This window comes from Bombus vancouverensis, chromosome 17 (assembly GCF_051014615.1).
Source record: "Bombus vancouverensis nearcticus chromosome 17, iyBomVanc1_principal, whole genome shotgun sequence".
Lineage (NCBI taxonomy): Eukaryota > Metazoa > Arthropoda > Insecta > Hymenoptera > Apidae > Bombus > Bombus vancouverensis.
The window spans coordinates 1,227,111-1,250,741 of NC_134927.1; the positions used below are offsets into that span (position 1 = coordinate 1,227,111).

At 43.9% G+C, this 23,631-nt stretch overlaps 1 protein-coding gene and 1 pseudogene across 1 annotated transcript; one reads left to right on the forward strand and one right to left on the reverse strand.

The window, feature by feature from the left end:
* Positions 1–2,984: 2,984 nt before the first annotated feature.
* On the reverse strand, positions 2,985–8,594 carry LOC117163901 (uncharacterized). The gene is made up of 2 exons (XM_076626141.1): positions 7,472–8,594; positions 2,985–6,859 (listed from the first exon to the last, which is right to left on the reverse strand). The coding sequence occupies exons 1-2, from the start codon at positions 8,592–8,594 to the stop codon at positions 2,985–2,987; spliced, it is 4,998 nt and encodes a 1,665-aa protein (XP_076482256.1).
* Positions 8,595–20,262: 11,668 nt separating this feature from the next.
* Positions 20,263–20,382, forward strand: LOC143303980 (5S ribosomal RNA; annotated as a pseudogene).
* Positions 20,383–23,631: the final 3,249 nt, after the last annotated feature.

Here is a 23,631-nt window from a genome sequence, read left to right on the forward strand (position 1 = left end):
TCCGTAATTCGCGCTGCCTCGAATTGTCTCTCCAGAAGGGCAAACCATGCCGCCGTGTTCGTGGGCAGCAGTGGAGACATGCTGATCACCTGGCTGGCTATGGTTCCCTGTGTATTACCTTCCATCGTCGCGGTGCACTCAAAATCGGTGGTTAAAACGATAGCACTATCACTGTCACCTCTTTCACTAAATATTACGTCAAATCACGTCGGTAGTCACCAATTTGAGGTGGTATAGTGATAGGTGCGTAAGGAACTACTCTTGGTGTTTTTACGAATAACAGTTTATTAGAACTAATCAACAATCAGAGTTAACAATGAACAATCAACAATTACACTTAACAGACAACAGGTAACAACTAACAAATAACGATAGACACCGAGAGGTCATTCGACGCGTTGCTATGCGAATAGTACCGAGGAGTTACACTTTTAATGGCGCAAGACAGACTGACTCTGCTTTTTGTTTCGGATCGCGCAGATTCTTCCCTTCGTAGCCCATCGATATCCCCACTAGCGTGCATTCATTAGATGTGCCGCCAGTGCTGGCACGTGTATGCTCTTCCGAGAATTCGGCGGAAAGAGTGTGAAGATATCGATGATACATTGGGCACGTCGGTGTTTCGCTTTGGCGGCGTCGCGCTTTGTATCCGGAGCCGTTGAACAGTTCCGTGGCCCGTGCCGCCACAGGTACTATGATTTTGAAAAATATTTTGTCATCTATTGTGAAGATTTTAAGATCACTGATGTCGAGTATGAATTGAAAATGTTCGGTTTTGGCAGAAATCGCGGTGTTGTACATCTGGCTACCTATTGCCTTGGCGTAATTTTCTATGAATTCATTGGGGTCAAGTATTTGTGGACTAATTATTCCTTGTTTGCCTAATATCATGACGTTAAGTATTTCATCTAATTGGAAGTGTAAAGTTTGCATCGCGGTGTCGACTTTCATGATCATCTTAAGCATAGATCTATCGATATTTGCCTGCTGTTGTAATTTTAATATATCACTATGTGATCTCTCTAAGTGGTGTAGGTTTTCTGAGTTTACAATTTTTCTAATAAGTGCTGTTTGATTAGCTATTATGGTCTTGATTTTATTATTATCACCGAATAGTTTGTCCATATTTTCGTTTATGAGCGTAAGATCATCATCGTCGAGAGTCCCGAACAGACTTTTCGATACGGAACCTATGATGTTAAGCAAACCTCGTGTGCTCCGGGTATGTGTTAACGCTTTCAAGTGTTTTGCGAGTTGTTTTAGGTTATTGATGCGATTTTGTAATCCGCCTAACTCTTCGACGTATTGTTTGCTGATTGCACGTGAGTCTATTGTTAATTTATATGATTCTAATCCTACTATAACATTGGCAGTATCGCTGTACAAATATCCTTTTCCTATGTTTTCTACGAATACAGAGTTTCCTTCTAAATGGTGTAATATTTATCTGCGCGGATACTATTCCGGCAAAGAGGAGCGTCGACCTGGAAAGTAAGGTTTTAAACGATTACCGTGTATCTTTTTGTCTTGAATCAGATAGTACGGAGTACATACTTTATCAATCGTGTATGGTCCTAACCATTCCACATCAAGTTTATGCCTTTTATGATCGTTATGTATTAAAACGGAGTCTCCTTCTTTGAAAACTGATTGAGGTTTTATAATCTTACGTCTTTGATCGCTCTGATATCGATGTTTACTTTTGATCAATGTTTCGCGAGCGTGTCGGAGTCTAGAGTCCCATTCCTTCTTGCGGAACGTGATTTCGTCTGCGTATGTGCGTTGGGGATTCTTGGATATTGTGGAGGGAAGATAGGCTTGGTGTCCGAATGTGAGTTCGAATGGCGTGTAACCAGTAGAGTCGTGTATCATTGTATTATATGCAAGGCATACAAAGTTAAGTTGATCGTCCCATTCTTCATCCGAATTTTGCTGTATCGATTTTAACATGTCTGTTACTACTGCGTGTGTCCGTTCTAACGATCCGTTACTTTGTGGGTGGAAGGATGTAATTTCGACCAATCGCGGGGAGACGTAATCGCGAGGAGAGACGTCAACGGGGGTCGTAAATCCCCGTTACGATTATAACAATCGACACCACGAATTGATCGATCCCCTGATTTCCGTTGAGATAATAGGGGTGATTGAGTTTGTATAACACTGTGATTCACAGAATTATAAATTATATATTTCCAACACTTAGATTACACTGACGTAGAGAAACAAATAGTCAACAACTTGTCGCACGAAGATGCGATAGATATGTACGCTAGAGCAGGGCTCTTATAATGGAAATTAATGTATTAATGGACTTAGCACTATAATATATTTAGGAGAGAAGATGTATGTTCGACAACACCGAGAACCGACAAAAGATTTGCGTGAAGTATGCGACTCTCGCGCTATGTGTAGACTGCCGCGTTAGACGTTAGTTTTTAGACTGATTGTCGCTCCTTTTTTCATACGGAAGAAAAGTTCGGTGTGGGTGTGCCCCTGTGCCTAAAGAACGCGGATTCGTTGTTCCCAATTTCGTTAGGAAAAGTGAGGGTAACGAACCGAGGTGTCGATTGGTCATGACCTGCATTACTGCTCGAAGGGATGAGTAGGGAGTCTCCTACCATCGTGGTGGATAGATGACTGTGTGCGTGAGAAAAATCTAGCTTGTTTTATTACAGGGCTATTCAGATTTTCCTCATGGGTGCATACCCGCTTTCTCCGTGTTTTAAGTGCGACTAATAAACCCAAGGACCTCTCTAAAAAACCAGATGTGCGTCGAACATACTTTTAGGCTTAAGACATTCTTCAGGATAAACAGATTGACGACACATGGCGAAACAATACAGGAAAGTGAAAGTTATGGTGGGCCCTTAGGTTTATTGAGGGTCGAAGTGACGTTACGCAGGTCGGTTGTTGTCCGGTCGCGCGGGCTGGCGTGCAGATGTTTTAGGCGGCGTAACATCCTCCCCCCGTTGAGAGGGCACCGATCAAATTCTGGCTGTGGAGTCAGGTGTGTCGTTGATGACCTCCTTCGTTCCGTGTGGACGTTCGGCCTCGTCTGGATCTGGGTGGATGGGTAAGGGGACCAGTCTTTTGACACCGCGGTCCAGGATGCTTGTTGCCGTCTGCACGGTAGCGGTCCGGATGATTCCGTCGGCTCCTGGATGGACCTTGATTACGCGGCCCAAAGGCCACTGCATAGAGGGCACGTTATCCTCCCTGAGGATTACTACGGTGCCTTCACGAATGCTATGTTTGCCCTTGTCCCATCTGTTGCGGCGGGTTAGCTCATTTAGGTATTCTCGATACCATCTGCTCCAGAAGTGCTGCTTAATCTGGTGAATGCGCTGCCAAGTGGATAGCCGGCCTGATGGAATTGCCCTGAAATCACGCTCCCGTAAACTGGTTAGTGTGTCACCGATCAGAAAATGTCCGGGAGTGAGGACAGGAGGATCTTTCGGATCGGATGAGATGGGAGTCAGTGGGCGTGAATTGAGAATGGCCTCAATTTCTATCACGAGGGTGTTGAGGTGCTCAAAGGTCAGGAGTTCCGTGCCGACCACGCGGATGAGATGGCGTTTGAACGCTTTAACCGCGGCTTCCCATAGACCGCCAAAATGTGGTGAGTTCGGGGGATTAAAACGCCATTGTATTTGTCGGTCGGCGAGAAAAGTCTGTACCCTATCCTGGTGGTCGTCGGACTGCAATAGCGTCCGGAGTTCTTGCAGTTCCCGGTTAGCCCCAACGAAATTGGTGCCGTTGTCGGTGAGGATCGTTGCGCAGTATCCTCGCCGCGAGATGAAACGGCGCAGCGCGGCCAAGAAGGCGTCGGTGGTTAGGTCGCTGACTAACTCTATGTGGACCGCCTTTGTCGCCAGACAGACGAATATGGCGGCGTACGTCTTGATTTTACGTCGGTTGCGGTCCCTCCTCTCCTTGATGTAGAATGGGCCGCAGTAGTCGATTCCGACGTTCGTGAACGGCCGCGATTCGGTAATACGCGCCTCTGGCAAATCACCCATCAAGTATTCCACTGGTGGAGGGTTGGCTCTGCAGCAGCGGACGCACCTTCTGAGAGTGCGCCATACCTGGCTACGGCCGTCGATTGGCCAATAGCGCAGTCTCACCGCGTATAGTGTAGCTTGTGTCCCCGTGTGATGATTGTTCCGGTGCTCTTGCTCTATAATTAGCTCTGTCACCGGGGACTTTGGTAGGATGATCGGGTGTTTTTGGCTGAAGGGTATGGCGGAGTTGGCTAGTCGTCCTCCTACCCGGAGTAGCCCATCTTCGTCGAGGAAGGGGTTTAATGGCTGTAGTTTCCCTCCAACGTCCTCGCTTCGATTTTTCTGGAGGATCCGAATTTCAGGCGCGAAATGACTGGATTGGACGATTTTTATGAGTCGGTTGTGCGCTGCAGTCAGTTCGTCTGTGGTGAGATGGGCAGATCGGTGTTGCTTATGTCTCCATCTAAGACACCGGGCGACGATTCTTATTAGTCTTGGCCAAGACGAATAACGATGGAGGAGTGTGTTATCGTTAATAGTCGTCTTCAGACAGATCGTCTTCTTTTGCTCCGGGAGGTCGACTACCGGTGTCGGATTCCAGACCGGCCAATAGTTGTCGCTTTGCAGGAGCCACCTTGGCCCGTTTTTCCAAATGGACGGACATAGGAATTCCTTGGGCGTCTGGCCTCGGGAGATGAGATCCGCTGGATTATCGTCGGTAGGCACATGACGCCAGTCGGAGATATTGGTCTTGGTCTGTATCTCAGCGACTCGATTCGCCACAAATGTCTTCAAGGTGTGCGGCGAAGACCTGATCCAATGGAGCACGATGGTGGAGTCAGTCCAGTATACTATCCTCGATATCTTGGTCGTCAGGGCCTGTCGTATTGACGAAATCAAGGATGTCAGAAGAAGTGCCCCGCTTAATTCGAGACGTGGTATGGAGAGCGATTTGAGCGGCGCTACCTTCGACCGCGCCGTGAGGAGTCGATTCCAAATATTGTTCTTTCGGTCCGTCGTCCGCACGTAGACGCACGCCCCATATGCCCTTTCGCTAGCGTCACAGAATCCGTGTAGCTCAATTTTCGTTGCGGATTCTATGATGGTCTTCCGAGGGAACCTTGCCGCATTTAACAACGGCAATTGGGTGTGGTATTTGATCCATTCGGTGTGTACGTCTGTCGGAAGGGATTCGTCCCAATCTACCTTCAATGTCCAGATCTGTTGCATAATCATTTTTGCTCGAACGATTACCGGCGAGAGCAATCCCAGTGGATCATAGATTTGTGCGATGACGGAGCTGATTGATCGCTTTGTGACTCGGGAGGTGTCACTGTTCGTCTTGACTGAATATAGTATGGCATCGTCGGCTGAATCCCAAAAGACGCCGAGTGTTTTTAACGTAGATGACTCACCGAGATGTAATTTCTGGTTGGTGTCTTCCTCAGGTAGTCCTCGTAGCAGATCCCGATCGTTTGATGCCCATTTGCGGATATTTAGACCGGCTAGCTTAAGTAAGTTCGTGAGATCATTCCTGACTGATAAGGCTTCGTCCTTCGTATCGGCTCCGGTCAACGCATCGTCGACATAGAAGTCTCGCCGTAGGATCTGCGCTGCTCTCGGAAATCGAGGTCCCTCGTCTTCTGCCAGCTGTTTGAGACACCGGATGGCCAGATACGGGGCTGCGGATAGACCGAACGTTACGGTGTTGAGTCGGTAAGTTTCGATCTCTCCGTTGTCAACACGCCACAGAATCTTTTGATAAGGACGATCTTCTGGACGTAGGATGAATTGACGGTACATTTTTTCGATGTCGCCGGTAAGGACATATTGAAATGACCGGAATCTCAATAGGATGTGTCTCAGGTCTTCCTGTAATTTCGGGCCCGTATGAAGGGCGTCGTTTAGGGACACTCCCGTGGTACTTGAAGCTGAGCCGTCGAACACAACTCGGAGCTTGGTGGTGTCGCTCGATTCCTTGATCACGCCGTGATGTGGTAAATAATATCCTTGGTCGGTGGCGTGATCCGTGTTGATCTTCGTCATATGACCCAAGTCTAAATATTCTTGGATCACAGCACTGTACGCGGTTTCATATTGTTTGTCGCGTTGGAATCGGCGATGAAGAGAGGCGAGCCTGCTCATTGCAGCGGCCTTCGATGACCCTAGTGAGGAAAGCTTTTCGTTGAATGGTAGGGCAACGATGTATCTGCCTTCCTTGGTTCGTCGGACATGGTTTCGGAAATGTTCTTCACATAGTCGTTCAGATTCCGAAAGATGCGTAGTGGCCGGTCCCTCGTCGATCTCCCAAAACCGTGCGAGGTCCTCTTGCAGAGCCGTTGTAGTTGCGTGGAACGTATTTATCGCGGTTTGGGACGCTGGACTCCCCCCGATTACCCAGCCGAACCGTGTTTTTTGTAGACGTAGTTCAGGTTCGTCTGGTTGCGCCAGGTTGACCTGCCCGATGCACAGCGACGCAAATGTTGATCCGGTGCTAAGTAAGACATCGATCGGGGCTGGGCAATGGAATTGGGGATCGGCTAGTTGAATATTTCTGGGTAATCCCAGACTCGAGGGGTCGATGGGCTCGCTTGGTATGAAGGTCGATATGGCGGGGATAATAAGAAATCTCAAAGTTTTCTTATACTTGCCGTCCGTCGACGTGATTGTGGCCGTGGTGTATCGTTTTGCCGTGGTGCTCAAATTGTCGAGGGCTCCGATCTGGATCGCACATCTCCCTTGTTTTATACCGAGGGAATTCGCGAGCTTGTCCGTCATGAAGTTCATGCTCGACCCAGTGTCGAGTAAGGCTCGGGCTCGGATTGGTTGTCCCTGTTTGTTCAAAACCTTGATCTGTGCTGTGGCCAACAGATCATGATGCAGAGGGGTATGGGGAGATGTGTTTGCTAGTCCGATCCCCCTTGCTGTCGTAGTCTCAGACAGTCAGTTGTGCCCCGGTTGGGACTTGGACGAGAAGGTTGGGGTGGTGTTCTGGATCCGGGCTGAGTGTGACTCGTACGAGGCATGCTCTTTCGTCCCTCTTGGAGACGAAGATGTCCGTCTCCGTGAAGTGTCGGATGTTCGCCTCGACTTGTGGGACGACCGCGACTTCGAAGATCCAGATGGTGATTGTCCGGTGGGGGCTCGCTTGTGTGACGAACGACTGCCCGACGACCGACCGCTCGGTGCGCGACTGCCCGACGACCGACCGCTCGGTGCGCGACTGCCCGACGACCGACCGCTCGGTGCGCGACTGCCCGACGACCGACCGCTCGGTGCGCGACTGCCCGACGACCGACCGCTCGATGAGCGACTGTCCGACGACCGACTGCTCGGCGACCAACCGCTTGCCGATCGCCCGCTCGACGATCGACCGCTCGAAGATCGACCGCTCGACGACCGTGAGTCTACCTGGGTTTGTTCGCGGTGTAGATAAGTATGATGTAGGTGACCGCAGATACGACACGAACCCGATGTACACTGTGTCAGCGAATGTCCTCTGCCTAGGCAATTTATACATAACGATGCCTTCTTCACGATCTGAAAACGTTTGGTCGCTGATTTGGCCTTGAAGACTTTGCAGTGTCTGATATCGTGAGGCCCGTTGCAGGTCGGACACACCACCGTTCTGATGGTTGTAGCAAGGGTTCGCCCATGCGGTATGGTGGTCCGCTGACGGTGGTGTTTGTGGGCTGACCCTTTTGATTCCTTCTCTTTAGAGAGGAATTGAGTCCCGTTCGCCCGTGTTTTGAGAAAGTCTATCAGATGCTGATAGGAGGGCACCTGTTGGCGGGGCAGTGTGCGTTGCCATTTACGCAGGCTGGACGAGGGCAATTTCGACGCGATCAATTCGATCATCGCTATGTTCGATGTGACGGGCTGTTTTAGGTGTTCGAGCGCTTTTAGATTTACGCTGAGGGTTTCCAACAAATCCTCTAGGGCTTCTGGAGTTTCCTTTTTGATTTCCGGATAGTTGCGCATCAAATTCCAATGGCGCATGCAGATTTGGAGGGGGCAATTGAACTTGTCCTTCAGTGTGTCAAGCGCGATGGAATAGTTGGCCTCTGTGAGTTCTAATGACTGGATACTCTGTGCGGCCCGTCCAGTTATAGATGAGCGTAGATGCTGGAACTTTTGGACATTCGTCAAACTTTCGTTACGGTCCACTATGGATGAGAACGTGTCGTAGAAATAGGTCCAGTTCTCGAGGGCGCCGTCGAATTGGGGCACGCGGACCTCTGGAACGGTGGTTGGCTCTGGTTTCCGGCGTGTCTCACCTATGTTTGTAGTCGACGGGGTTGTTGCTGAGATTTGCTCAAAGAGCCCTAGGAACCGCACGTCAAGCTCCCGATGCTCTTGCGATAACGAATCTACACGCGCATCTTCCCCCTCATCTAACACATCTAACTCGTATTGAACCTCGAGTATCCTCTTCCAAAGTTCATCGAACGAGCTGCGGCAAGATGTTAGGACGAGTCTGTTTGCCTTCCCGGACGCTTCGTATTCATCGAGTTCGCGTCTTATGGCTGCTAGTCCACGGGCTAGGGCGCCTCGTCTACGCCGTAACGTGCTGATTGATTCAGCCTGGGCCATATTTTATTTTAATGATATGAACGATCTTACCTTGATCAAATGGACGTTGATCTGGGATTCGGTTGATGATCGTTACGATGCGGCGTGGGTTCGTGTAGATGCTGAGCGACGGAGGTGTTTCTCTCCGATGGCGGTTCCCTTGATCAGCTGACTAAGTGGTTGGAACTTGGATTTCACGCGACACTGTATAGTCACTGGTCAGTGCACTTTTTGGCAACACGAAATCCGGCTCGAAGGACCATGTAATTTCGACCAATCGCGGGGAGACGTAATCGCGAGGAGAGACGTCAACGGGGGTCGTAAATCCCCGTTACGATTATAACAATCGACACCACGAATTGATCGATCCCCTGATTTCCGTTGAGATAATAGGGGTGATTGAGTTTGTATAACACTGTGATTCACAGAATTATAAATTATATATTTCCAACACTTAGATTACACTGACGTAGAGAAACAAATAGTCAACAACTTGTCGCACGAAGATGCGATAGATATGTACGCTAGAGCAGGGCTCTTATAATGGAAATTAATGTATTAATGGACTTAGCACTATAATATATTTAGGAGAGAAGATGTATGTTCGACAACACCGAGAACCGACAAAAGATTTGCGTGAAGTATGCGACTCTCGCGCTATGTGTAGACTGCCGCGTTAGACGTTAGTTTTTAGACTGATTGTCGCTCCTTTTTTCATACGGAAGAAAAGTTCGGTGTGGGTGTGCCCCTGTGCCTAAAGAACGCGGATTCGTTGTTCCCAATTTCGTTAGGAAAAGTGAGGGTAACGAACCGAGGTGTCGATTGGTCATGACCTGCATTACTGCTCGAAGGGATGAGTAGGGAGTCTCCTACCATCGTGGTGGATAGATGACTGTGTGCGTGAGAAAAATCTAGCTTGTTTTATTACAGGGCTATTCAGATTTTCCTCATGGGTGCATACCCGCTTTCTCCGTGTTTTAAGTGCGACTAATAAACCCAAGGACCTCTCTAAAAAACCAGATGTGCGTCGAACATACTTTTAGGCTTAAGACATTCTTCAGGATAAACAGATTGACGACACATGGCGAAACAATACAGGAAAGTGAAAGTTATGGTGGGCCCTTAGGTTTATTGAGGGTCGAAGTGACGTTACGCAGGTCGGTTGTTGTCCGGTCGCGCGGGCTGGCGTGCAGATGTTTTAGGCGGCGTAACAAAGGATGTCGTTTTGATATGTTTGATTTTGAAGACGTCTTCGTACTGTTGCATTAAACTAGATATACAATTCTGTCCGCGGTCAGTTAATATCTTTTTTGGAGCGGAAAAGATGTAAATGTAATGATTCAAGAGTGCGTTCCAAATTGTTTCCGTTTGCTGAGTTTTTAGTGGTACGAGTATTAAGTATTTTGTCATTTTGTCATGTATGGATAGAATGTACTGATTGCCTTTTTTCGTCTTTTTCAGTGGGCCTAATAAATCCATAGCAATTTTATCGTTTGGTTCGAGGGGTGTGTCGGTGATACAAGGTTCTTCGCGCGGTCTGATACGTGTAGTTTTAGATGTTTGGCAGGTGTCGCATGATTCTATATGTTGTATGCGTTTCATCAAATCTGGTACTCTGTGCCGTTCACGAATGCGGTCGTATGTCTTTTGTATACCGGGGTGTCCTACTAAATCGTGATTTTCTTTCAATAATTCGTCTATTTCTTCGTCGCTATATGTTTGAATTGGTTCCCATGCAAAATTTAATTCTTTTACGGTGTCGTTCAGGAATAGTAAAATTCGTTTGATCGCGTTCTTCTCGGTCTCTGTGAAACTGTCGTCGCCTATACCTATCTTTTCGTTTATACGAATAATTTCGTTTAATTTAGTTAACCATTCGATTCTGTCGTAATTTCCTAGCTCTGTTTTGGATAATTGACAGAAAGATTTACGGTTCGGAGTCATTTTGAGAATTTTGGGTAACGCGTCGGTAGATTTTTCCCAATCGTGATATTTTTTATCGAGTTCTATGTTCAAATTTTCGCGTCGTCTGGTCAGAACATGTATTCTAGATAGTGCGTCGGCTGCAGTATTATCTTTTCCTTTCGTGTATTCTATGTCGTATTCGTATTCTTCTAGTTTTAATCGCCATCTCATCAAGCGTGATGAGGGGTCTTTGCAATTCTGTAACCATTTTAGTGCTTGGTGATCGGTTCGGATGAGAAATTTCCGTCCTAACAGATATTGTCGGAGGCGTTTCACGGCCCATACTATTGCTAAAAGTTCTTTTCCCGTAGTGGAATAATTTCGTTCCGGTGGGTTTAGAGTTCGCGAGATCTAACAACATGGATGTCCGTCCTGTGATAAGATTGCACCTATACCTTCGTTACTGGCGTCAGTCGTTAATGTGAATGGTTTCGCAAAGTCTGGGAATTTTAGTACGGGTGATGAACAGAGTTTGTCTTTTAATGTCTGGAATGCTTCCTGGGTTTTATCTGTCCAATGAAATGGTGTCTCCTTTTTTGTAAGTTCGGTCAATGGTTTCGCGATCTTAGAAAAGTTTCTGATGAACTTACGGTAATAACCTGCTAGTCCTAAGAACGATTTGATGTCTGTGGGATTACGTGGCTGTTTGAAATTGCTAACGGCTTCTAATTTTTTGGGATTTGGCTTTACACCTTCGGCGGTTACTATATGTCCAAGATATTCTAATTCTGGTTTGAGAAATTCGCACTTGTCCGGCTGTATTTTGAGTCCGAGTTCGCGTAGGCGTTGCAATACTATCGCGAGGTTGCTATTGTGCTCTTCAATCGACTGTCCGAATATTATAATGTCGTCTAAATATACGAAGCAATGTTTATTTATGAGTCCTCTTAGCGCGGTATCCATCATGCTTTGAAATGTTGCAGGTGCATTCTTTAAACCGAATGGCATCCTATTGTAATGATAGTGTCCTTGTGGTGTGGAGAATGCTGTGTACTTTTTAGAGTCTATGTCCATTGGGATTTGGTGGAATCCGGAGGATAAATCGAGGGCTGAGAAGAATTTTGCGTTGCCTAGTTGGGATAGTATGTCGTCTATGTCAGGTAATGGATATGCGTCCTGGTCAGTTAGTTCGTTTATTTTTCTGAAGTCTATTACAATTCGCCATTTCTGTTTCCCTGAGGCGTCTGCCTTTTTTGGTACTACCCAGACTGGTGAATTGTAAGGAGAATCAGATGGTTCTACAATGTTCTTTTGTAGCATTTCGTCCATTTGTCGTTTGATTTCTTCTTTATGGCATTCAGGCGGTCGGTAACATTTTGTGTTAATGATTTTATTTTCTTTTAACGTTATTGTGTGTTTAGCAAGGTTAGTGCATGGTAATAAGTCGGTCTCTAGATTGAATACGTCGAGGTAGAACAGCAACATCTTTTCGATTGGTTCACGGAGGGTTTTCTCTATATGCGAAAGTCTAGCTAAATCTTTAAACGTGGAGACTTGATCGTACGTATTTGAATTTTCGATAAAATTAGTCATTTTGGCTGGGCACTCACCACCATTGATAAAGCATATCGTTGTCGGTTTTCCTTCCAGGTAGACTGTTTTTGACACTGCTTGTTTTGGAGGTACGTCGTTTTCCTGTTGCAATAAAAGTATATTATTGTCAAGTTTTAATTGTTGATTCGAGAGTTCAAATTTGAATTTAGATAGGGCTGGCAAACCGAGTATGCCGTCTTCTATAATTGGAAAGTTGTCTTCTACCACAAAAAATTCTAGAGTTTTGCCAAATAGTTTTATCAAAGCGTGTTCGTTAGTTTTAAATTTAGAGAATTTCCGTTCTTTTGTTATTCTTGGTCGTAATACGCATCTTCGCTTGAGTATATTAATTCCTGCTCCGCTGTCAATGAGGAATTTATGTCGCTGTCCGTCGGATCGTAAAAGTACTGTGGGTAGCCTTCCTGTTGTGGCGTTAATTCGTAAGTCTGGTCTATTGGTTTCTCTATTTCTTCCTTGTGTGTCTCGAGATTGTGGACTGCTGGTGGTCTCGGAAATTGGCTGGGTGTTCGAAAATTTTTACATTGACTGGAGACATGTCCGATCTGGTTGCATTTGAAGCATTTTAATTGTGTCCTTTGGACAAGTGGTATTTGTTCGGTTTGTCGGAAGCTTCTTGGCATTGGATTGGGTGTTGGAGTTGGTTTTTTAATGATCGGATTAGGATTATTGGTTGTTAGTCGTTGCTGCTCAGGGAGTCGTAATCGTTCTATTGGTTTTGGTCGTCGATTTTGATCTTCCCTGAAGAATCGCTCGATGTCGGTGGCTTTCTTTTCGGCTTCAAGGATATTGTATGGCGGATTGGCGAGTAGTAATTGTCCTATTTCGCCTTTCAGGCCTCGGATAAAATCGATCACGGAGTCTTTTAAAATCCTGTCGTTCATAGCTCGTCTAGTAATTTCGTCACAGTATTCGTTCGTTATACTGTATTGTAACTTATTGAGCGCTCTGCGGAACCTGATGATATAGCTTTGCACACTTTCGTCGTGACGCTGTCTCGTTTCGCGTAGCTGGTCTTGATGTTCTCTAACAGAGTCTTGGATGGCTACGTTTCGTCTTAGGGCATCGTACTGGTGTGCGTATTCGTATATCGGTATATTGCAGATGGCCATTGCGGCTTTACCCGTGATTTTCCCGATTTTGATCATTTTTAATAGTAGCGTGGGTTCGCTACACATGGCTCGTAATTCGCGTACTTCGCGTATGAATTCTTCTACTCCGATATTGTCTTCGCCGTTTAATTGCGGAATACATACTATCGCGTCTTTGGCCCGTAAGCTCGGAGAGGCGAATTGCGGTGGACGGTCTTCGTAAGAGGGATGGTTGTCTTCTTCTGTTCGAATTGGAACGCATGGTGGGGAAGTTCTATCTCTCGCGGCAACAGATTCGTCCATAGTAATAAGGGAGCCTAGTTCTGTAGTAGCGACGCGTCCTATTTTTATTTTGGAGATATTTTTGCCTAATAGTTCTATTTCCGCTGCACGCTTCTTATTTTCACTGTCGGCCGTCCGTTGTGTCTCTTCTACACGTTGCGCAAGAATTTCAATTTGTTTTTGTATCACGTCGAGTATGGCACGAATCGAATTGTCCGTACCTCCGTTTGTAGAAACGGTTTCAATAGTTTCGACTTTGTCTTTTCGTGATGTGGGCATGATTCTAATTAAGCTTATTGATTCTGAACTAATGTTGCTATTTGGACTCGAAGCGCTTGAGAAACTGGGTTTTCTCACACGGTATCGTGAAAATGAATCCAGATTTTTCAGCTTACCGTAGTAGCTATGACCGTTGAGGAGTCTCAGGGATGTTTCCTCTCTGGTTGGTTCTAGATTCCGAATCTTATTCGTAGGCTTGCTCTGCGCTGACCGTAGTCCTCTCGTCTAGTTTCACCGTAGTGGAACGTTGAAAGTTGCTGCAGGGCTTCGTAGTAGCAAAGATTCGCACTGGGTCCGTTGATCCTTCGATCTTCCATGATGCGCGTACGCCGAAATCGTAATTTCGTTTGCACTGAAGTGAATAGATCCTGGCAGGATCGCCAAAAATGTCGGGTAAAATTAAGATAAAAATAAGGAACTTGTTAATTTCCGAAAAGGAGATGAAGTTCTTTTTATTTTTTACTCAATTTATACAATTTTTTCGGTTCGCGATGATACACTTTCGATACTTGGATTAGTTAAGAATTTTTTTTAGACTGACTGGATGATTTTGAAGGGAGCATTTATATTCTTCCATTCGTTGGAGTGGGAGAAGGTTTTGTTTATACTTAGTGTAAACTTCGGAGAACGGCTGGAGTGATCGAATGCCACTCAGGCGGCAGAGAACGGGTGCTGACCAGACGGTCACACGCGATAAGGCGTTCGGAATTTCGGTTTGTTATATAGAGCTGCTCGAATTTCGTCTGTGACACCGTAATCGTTTAAGTTTTCAAGCAAAATCCGTAAGTGTTCGAATATTCCTATTTTCGTGTTACAATTTTTTTCGAGGTATTCATTGTCAACGTTCATATATGCAAATCGATGCGTTAAGAATATTGGATGTTCTGTTACAGGTGCCAAAAATACATGGCCTATTTTTATCGGTATGGGGTATACTCGCATTATATGCCATGCCGAGTCTGTTAGCAAAGGTATGGTTATTTTAAAGAAAACTACTTTTGACAGTGAATACCGTTAATCTTGATCTTGATATCTAGAATGAAATGATAATTTTTGTATTTCGGTTCTAATGCTGTGTTATAAAGGTGATGTCCTAATGCTTTTTTATAACTCTCGATAAACATTACATGATCAATGATTTGAGGGCTAAGGATCCCTGCTTTTCCCATATTTATAGAGTTGAATATTCCTGTTAAGAATCGTGGATTTTGATAGCCGAAATAATGTTATAGGAACACTAAATTCACGCTGGAAGTTGCTGGAAGTTTCTTGGCATTGGACTAGGTGTTGGAGTTGGTTTCCTAATGGTTGGATTGGGATTATTGGTCGTTGGTCGTCGCTGCTCGGAGAACCGTGATCGTTCCATTGGTCTTGGTCGTCGACTGCGATCTTCTCTGAAGTATCGCTCAATGTCGGCGGCTTTCTTTTCAGCTTCCACGATGTTGTATGGTGGATTGGCGAGTAATACCTGTCCCATTCCGGTTTTTAGGCCTCGAATGAAATCGGTTACGGAGTCCTCGGTACCAAATTCATCCTCATGCGGCACACAAATATTGTATGCCCGTAATTACCGTAGTGGCGGCACTTGCTCCAGAAGGCTGGTGACCCGCTTCATTTATTTTCGGGGCTCGATGGTGGCTTCCCTGACGGAGACATCGGCTTCTCCTCGTAAAAGAAAGGTCTCATTTCGCTTCGTAATTGATCCGTCGTCCTGATGTCGCTCGTGAGTGCTAATCTCATTTCTCATTTTGGAATCTGTAAGTACTCAATCAGGCTCTGATGCATTTTCTTTCGAATATGCGAATTTTTTCCATTTGGGAAGCTGATATGTTGGGCAGCCGTAGGTTATGATCGGTCTGATTAGTGCTTGGTAGCATAGTATTTTTAATTTGCTGCCGAGATGTTTGGAGTAGAATAGCTTTTTTATTTTCCAGAATGCTTTATTGGCCTTAGTAAGTTGAATTTCGGTGTGCTGCTTGTAGTTTAATTTGTAATCTATGTTTACCCCTAAGTATTTTACGCAATTTTTGTGTGGTATGAGGGCCCCTTTGTCTGTTTTTTCTCCTAGTTGAAATTTTTTGCAGTATTCTCTTTCTATTGGGCCTATTTCACTTGACTTGGGTCTAAACAGTATGGTTTCGCATTTGCTTGTGTTGATTTTTAGTTTCCATGCGTGGTAATAGTCGTTTATTTTTTTGAAAAGTTCTTGAAGTTCAGTTTTTATTGTTTTGGTTTTGCGGCCTGTTACGTAGATGATTAGGTCATCTGCGAAGGCTATGGAACGTTTATGGGTGGATGTATCGAGATTAAAGAGATTTAGTAAGTCACTGTTGTAAATACTGAAAAGTAACGGGGAATTTACTGTACCTTGTTGTAGACCGTTTTTTATGGAGAATTCTTTGCTTGATGAGTGTGAACCTTCAGTCATTACGAATGTTCTGCTTGTGATCATGTCCCAGACTATTTCAATCAGGTATTTAGGAAAATTTCTCTTGATCAATTTGTATATGAGACCTGGGATCCAGACTGTGTCGAAGGCTTTTTCGAGGTCTATTAAGCAGGCGGCTACTCCATCTTTTGCGTTTAGAGCCCAGCAGATGTCCGACGTGAGTTTGTTTATTGCGTGAATTGTGGAGTGTTTGTGTCGGAAGCCGAATTGATTCTCTGGGATTATGTTATTTTTTGTGCAGAAGGAGGTTAGGGGGTTGTTTATGATTATTTCGAATACTTTGCTTATGTTGGGGAGGAGACTTATGGGTCGTAGGTTTGCGGGCGATGAGCCGTCTTTATCCTTTTTTGTTATAGCTATCAGTTTGGCTTTTTTCCATTTTCTGGGGAAGTATGTGTTGTTTAGAGCATTGTTGAAGAGTACTATGTAGTAGCATTTTATTTTGTTCGGTAGGCGCTTGAGTAAGATGTTTGGGATGCCGTCGAAGCCGGAGGATTTTTTGTTGTTTAGTTTGGAGAGGATTGTGTTTAGTTGATTGTAATTTGTGAAGTAGTTTATTTCTGGATCTGGTTGTTTGGGGTTGTCTGCGGTGTTTTCGTTTGAGAATGTGCAGACTGTTTTGTTTAGCGTTTTGTCTTGTTCCATTTCATTTTTGAGTTTGTTTGTTTCGGTGATGATAATTCTGTTTAGTTGTTCTCGGCCCATGTGTTCGTTTTGCGTATGTATTTTGGAAAAGTGGGTGCCGATGATGTCTAGTTTTTCTATTGTTTTAGGTATTATGAAGTTACCCTCGGTGTCTTTGATGGTGTTGTGTATCGTTATACCTGCTTCTTGGGTGAGGGGGGCATTTTCTGGGGGCAATTTGAGAGGTGGGATGGGGTTTTGTTCTTTTGGTCTAAAGATTTGATTTATTTGTGGGAACACGTTGGCTGAGTCGTTTTTGGAGATGTTTTTTGTTTTGTTTGTCCAGTAATGGTTTATAGAAATTGCGTATTCTTGTTTCAGTTGCGCTTTTATTCTGTGTAGTAGGAACTGTAGGAATTCTAATTCTTCTCTTTTGTCGTAAGAATAGTTAAATTTTATATTGTTTATTTTGGAGAGTATGTAGCTTTTATCTCGCTGTAGATCTTTTATTTTATTGTTTATATAGGGCTCGCATGAATTTTTTTGTTTTATGATTGGCACGGATTTTTGGAGGGCGATTTGTGTGTGTTTTTCTATTTCGTCTAGGAATGAGTCGATTTGTCTGTTTGTTAGGTTGACGTTGTTGTAGATCTCTAGGTCGCAGTTTTGTTCGAGTATGTTTTGGAACTTTTTCCAGTCTGTCTTTTTGTAGTTGTACCTGGGTGTCTCGGTCTGGGTTTCGAGAGTTAGGAAGTCAGATGTGTTTTTGTTAATTTGAAATACTAGGGCACTTATGGTCACTGTCATAGGCTACGGTTTTTAGGGTGCTATTTGGACGTAGGGTTTGAAATTTTTATCGCGCATCTGCTAGGCATATGTCCAGGTATGAACCTCCTTTTGGGTAAGAGGGTAGCTCGGAGCTGTACAAGTTTGTTTTGTAGTGAACGCTTTTATTGTCTAGCCAGTTTCTAATGAAGTTGCCTCTCGTGTTGTTTATTTCGTTTTCCCGGCTTGTATGTTTTGCGTTAAGGTCTCCTGCTATTATATAGTAGTTTTCCGGTTTGTTGAGCTGCAAGAGTTCGAAAAGATTATTGAATTCGTAGATAAATTCTTTCTGGTTTCCGTAGGTTGCATAGGCTGCAGTGATGAATAAATTTTCCTTATTGCTTATTTTTATTTTTATGATCGTTGTTTCTAAGGTTCTGAAACTTGTTATTTCATCAATTAGGATCGTTTTGTATTTTATAGGGTTTTTTATGAGGATCGCTGTTCCTCCTCCTTGACTGGCGTTCGGTCTGTCGTGTCTTATCATGGTGTAGTTTTTGAAGTGTACATTGTGTCTTTTGTTTAGTTTTGTTTCTGAGGTGAGTACCATATCGGGGGCTTCTTTATTTATTAGGGTTAGCATACTGTATCCTTTTTGGTTTGAAATTAAAGAGTTAGCATTTATTGCAATTATTTTCAGATGTTTTAGGTTGAATTTATGTGTTTTTTGCTGTGATTGTTGGTTTGGCGTGTTTTGGTTATTCGTCATCTGTACTATTGAAAGTGCTGAAGATGGCGTCGAGCCTTTCTTCGTGCGTTGATAGTGTATTTTTTATTTCGTTTAATTGCATTTGTTGTTCTTTTAACGCTTGGAGAATACCTTTTTTAAAGTCTTCGATAACGTTTATAATGTTTGCATGGGGGGAGTTATCGATTGTGATTGGGCTTTGGCTTGAGCGCGGATCTAAGTTTGCTGATTGTGATGTGTTTTTGGTTGTTAGATTTGGTTTTGTTTGCTGCTTCACTACGTCAGAGAACTTTAGTTCTGGGACGTATTTGCGGCTTATTTGGGCAATTCGTTGTGTCTTTGCTTTTTTGTCTTTTTTGACTAGTCTTTATCGGCTAGCTTTTTACGAAGCTCTACGAGTTTGGGGCAACCTTTGTATGACGCGGGGTGTCCGTAGTTTTTACAGTTGACGCAGAATGTTTTGTCTTTGGTTACTGCGTTTTCCCTTTTTATTTTGCAGTCGCCTGGGCCATGGGGCTCACTGCATTTAACACAGCGGTAGTTTAGGTTGCAGTTTTGCGCTGTGTGGCCTAATCGCTGGCATTTGTGGCATTGAGTTATGTCATCCTTTTTTTTTTTTATTATTTTTTCCCATTTTATCTTGTAGTAGTTAAAATGGTTTATTTTTAGTTAGGTTGCTTATATTGCTGTCGGGGGATAGCTGTATTATGTAAATTGGGAGCAATATGTTGTTCTCCCTTGATCTTTTTGTCGTGAATCGTGTGACGTTTATGAATTTTACGTCGTCAATGTGCAAGGCTTGTAGGTCTGTAAGTATTTCTGTTTCGGTGTAGCTATTGTCTAAACCTTTTAACAAGTATGTATGGTGTTTCTCTGTTTTGGGTGTGTTTGTGTAGAAGGTTGTGTTCGCTGAGAGGAGTGTTTGTTTCGCTTTATGGAAGTCGGATAGGTTTCGGAGGTAAAGTGCGTGTTTACCTGAGTGTATTCCTTTGATATGAAATTGCTTGATGTCTGCTATTTTCTCTATGAGCATTACCGTGTCCTTTGGGTCTTGTAGGATTATGTTGATGGGTGGCGGCCTGTTATCTCTTGTGGTGGGAGGGGTGCTCGTACGCTCCTCCGCGGAGCATCCGGTGGGGCGTCCGTCCGGTGCTCGGTCCCCCCTTGGCGATGCTGGTGGCGCCGGGCCTCCTGGGTTGTACGATGAGGCCTGTCGCCCCTGCGGTGTTGATTGCTTTGGCGGTGTGGTGGGACTGTGTTTTCCCATTTTGCCACGTAATACTTGGTTTTTTTGTCTTATTTGCTCTGGCGTTGAGCTCGATATTGGGTAGTTTGCTGGTCCCGGCTGTGATTGTGGATGTGGTTCTGATTCTAGTAAGCTAAATCTGTTTTTTGTTGAGATCGCTGGGGGCGAGGCAGCTTTTATGGGTCTCATGTTTCCGACTTCCTTAGTCCTTTCGTCCTGGGCGGAGAGATGCTCTTCTTTTGTGTTTCTTAGGATATCTTCTAATCCTTTGGTCCTGGCAACTAGGTTTGGTTGAGGGTTGAGTTTCCGCTTCTTTTGCGCGGACAGTCTTAAGCTATTGTTGATTTCCTTGGCCGCTTTTTGCGGATTTATTTTTCTTTTGCCTTGCCTTTTGCATCATTCTCGGTAAATTCTATTTTTTTATATACTTTTATTTTCTTATTTTTTTTTTAATTTTATTTTTATTTGTTTTTTTATTTATAGCGATGATGTCACTGCAATATTTTCAGGACCTAAGTCTGATGTCCCTTTTTGGGCTGAGGGGTCCGTCCTGTTTGGAGGTTAACGAACAACTGTTTTTAGTATGTGTACTACCGAAGGAAGTAATTCTCATTTTGGCACACACCTATATTTCTTTAAATATTCTATTTTTTGATCATCAGAAACAAATAAGAAAACTGTTTACCTCAGCCAACGCTCAAACCGCGTTGAGTGCACTCGTTCACGTCCGATCACGAAAGTTAAGGAGCGCTGGGCACGGATAGTATTTGGATGGGGTGACCGCCTGGAAACTCCGTGTGGTGTTGGCTTCTTTTCCTTTTTCCAATCTATTTCTTGACAATCTATTTTTAATAATCTACAATCGAAGCATCGAGAAAGAGAAATGTTTTATTATTACGCGACCATTATCATAAATTGTATCATTCTCATTTTGGCACACACCTATGTTTATTTAAATATTCTATTTTTTGACCATGGAAAACAAATAAGAAAATTACTAATTTCAGCCAACGCACATACCGCGCTGAATGCAATCGTTCTCGTCATATAATTACCGTGCGCTGAAACAGGCTAGGAAATCAACTGTCCGCGCAAAAGAAGCGGAAACTCAACCCCCAACCAAACCTAGTTGCCAGGACCAAAGGATTAGAAGATATCCTAAGAAACACAAAAGAAGAGCATCTCTCCGCCCAGGACGAAAGGACTAAGGAAGTCGGAAACATGAGACCCATAAAAGCTGCCTCGCCCCCAGCGATCTCAACAAAAAACAGATTTAGCTTACTAGAATCAGAACCACATCCACAATCACAGCCGGGACCAGCAAACTACCCAATATCGAGCTCAACGCCAGAGCAAATAAGACAAAAAAACCAAGTATTACGTGGCAAAATGGGAAAACACAGTCCCACCACACCGCCAAAGCAATCAACACCGCAGGGGCGACAGGCCTCATCGTACAACCCAGGAGGCCCGGCGCCACCAGCATCGCCAAGGGGGGACCGAGCACCGGACGGACGCCCCACCGGATGCTCCGCGGAGGAGCGTACGAGCACCCCTCCCACCACAAGAGATAACAGGCCGCCACCCATCAACATAATCCTACAAGACCCAAAGGACACCGTAACGCTCATAGAGAAAGTAGCGGACATTAAACAATTTCACATCAAAAGAATACACGCAGGTAAACACGCGATCTACCTCCAAAACCTACCCGATTTCCATAAAGCAAAACAAACTCTCCTCTCAGCTAACACAACCTTCTACACGTATACACCCAAAACAGAGAAACACCATACATACTTGTTAAAAGGTTTAGACAATAGCTACACCGAAACAGAAATACTTACAGACCTACAAGCCTTGCACATTGACGACGTAAAATTCATAAACGTCACACGATTCACGACAGAAAGATCAAGGGAGAACAACATATTGCTCCCAATTTACATAATACAGCTATCCCCCGACAGCAATATAAGCAACCTACTAAAAATAAACTATTTTAACTACTACAAGATAAAATGGGAAAAAATAATAAAAAAAAAGGATGACATAACTCAATGCCACAAATGCCAGCGATTAGGCCACACAGCGCAAAACTGCAACCTAAACTACCGCTGTGTTAAATGCAGTGAGCCCCATGGCCCAGGCGACTGCAAAATAAAAAAAGAAGAAGCAGTAACCAAAGAGAAAATATTCTGCGTTAACTGCAAAAAACAGTTCTGCCCGAACAGCCGAGCTAAACGGGCGTGTAAAACAGTGCTTCAGAGAAAGTGCGGCAAGTGGGGAAGAGAAATTTAAGAACGGTTACGCCTATAGCCAAACAGTGGAAACCCGTGTCTTCTATCAAGAAGACTAGCAAACCTACCATGGAGAATATTGCACCAATAAAAATTATAAACAAACAAGATCAATACTACATATACAAAACAACAGATACATCAAAAACAAGTCAACCAACAAACCAAGGACAGGACTACTCAGCCACAATTGAAGTTGACATGGAAATCAACAAAGTAACAACTCAACAGGACGAAAGCTGGAAGGTAGCCAGCTATAACAAAAAAAGAAAAATAACAGGTAATCTAGATACGGAAAAGCAGCGATGGCTGCAAGAATTACCGCTAAGAAACTCCTTCAGCTCGCTAACAGAAGAATTAGACGACGACCCAACAAGCAATACCACAACTCAACCAACACACATTACAAAACCTCCACCAATATTTGTTGAGACGCAAATAATAGACTCGCTTATTGATCAACTTAACAATATTGTTGGAAAGGATAATTACACAATAAAACAAGCAAAATTAGAACAGGTAAAAATCCAAACAAACACACCAGAAAATTATAGGAAAGTTATAAAAGAATTAAGGGGAAAAAATGCTATATACCACGCGTACCAGCTCAAAACGGAAAGGAGCTACAAAGTAGTTATAAGAGGACTGCATCCAAAAATTAACACAAAAAAACTAAGTGACGAATTAGCAAATATTGGCCACCAAACAAGAACTATAAACAATATTACAAGGTACGATACGAAGCAACCACTACCGCTATTCTTAATAGAATTAGAACCTAAAAATAACAACAAGGAAATGTTCGATATTAAAAAAATTTTAAACACATTAATTACAGTCGAGCCACCCAGGCACAAAAAAGACATACCACAATGCATGAGATGTCAACAATATGGACACACTTAAAATTACTGCAACAGGAACCCGGCGTGTGTCAAATGCGCAGGAAAGCACCTTACAGTGAACTGCCCAAACACGGGAAAAATAAATAATGTAAAATGTTACAATTGCGGTGGAAATCGCCCAGATAGTTACAAAGGCTGTTTAGTAAGAAAACAACTTCAAGGTAAACTTTTTCCGCCGCTTCGTAACAGGATATACACTAACTCTCACACACATCAGGATAGCACAGTAACTGAAACATCAAGAAACATACAGCATGTAATGAACATCAACCATAATAATACCAACACCTTTGGTAGTCGAAGCTACGCGCAAGCAGCCAAACAGTCAACACCCTTAGATAATCAAATCCAGAACAATAACATCGACGACGCTACAGAAATCATAGAACTGATAAAGCTATCCATTAAAAACAAGGAAATGTTAGCAAAAATGATAAGTGAACAAAACGCAATCCTTAAACAGCAAACGCAACAAATCACACTCATGCTACAGCTACTCACAAACACGCTAAGCAAAAAAATAAAAATTGACACGCTTAAAATAGCAGCCTGGAACTCTAACGGCCTACAACAAAGGGCCTTAGAAACTAAAACATTCCTGTACAACAATAATATCGATATACTACTTGTTTCAGAAACACACTTCACTATAAAAAACTATTTAAAAATACCGTACTACACCACATATGATACCAAGCATCCCTCAGGAAAAGCACACGGCGGGACCGCAGTAATAATAAGAAACGATATTAAACATCATTTACACAGTCAAGTTTGTAAGGAATATATCCAAGCAACCACCGTTACAGTACAAACTAGCAGCAACTATTTACAGTTATCAGCAGTATATGTG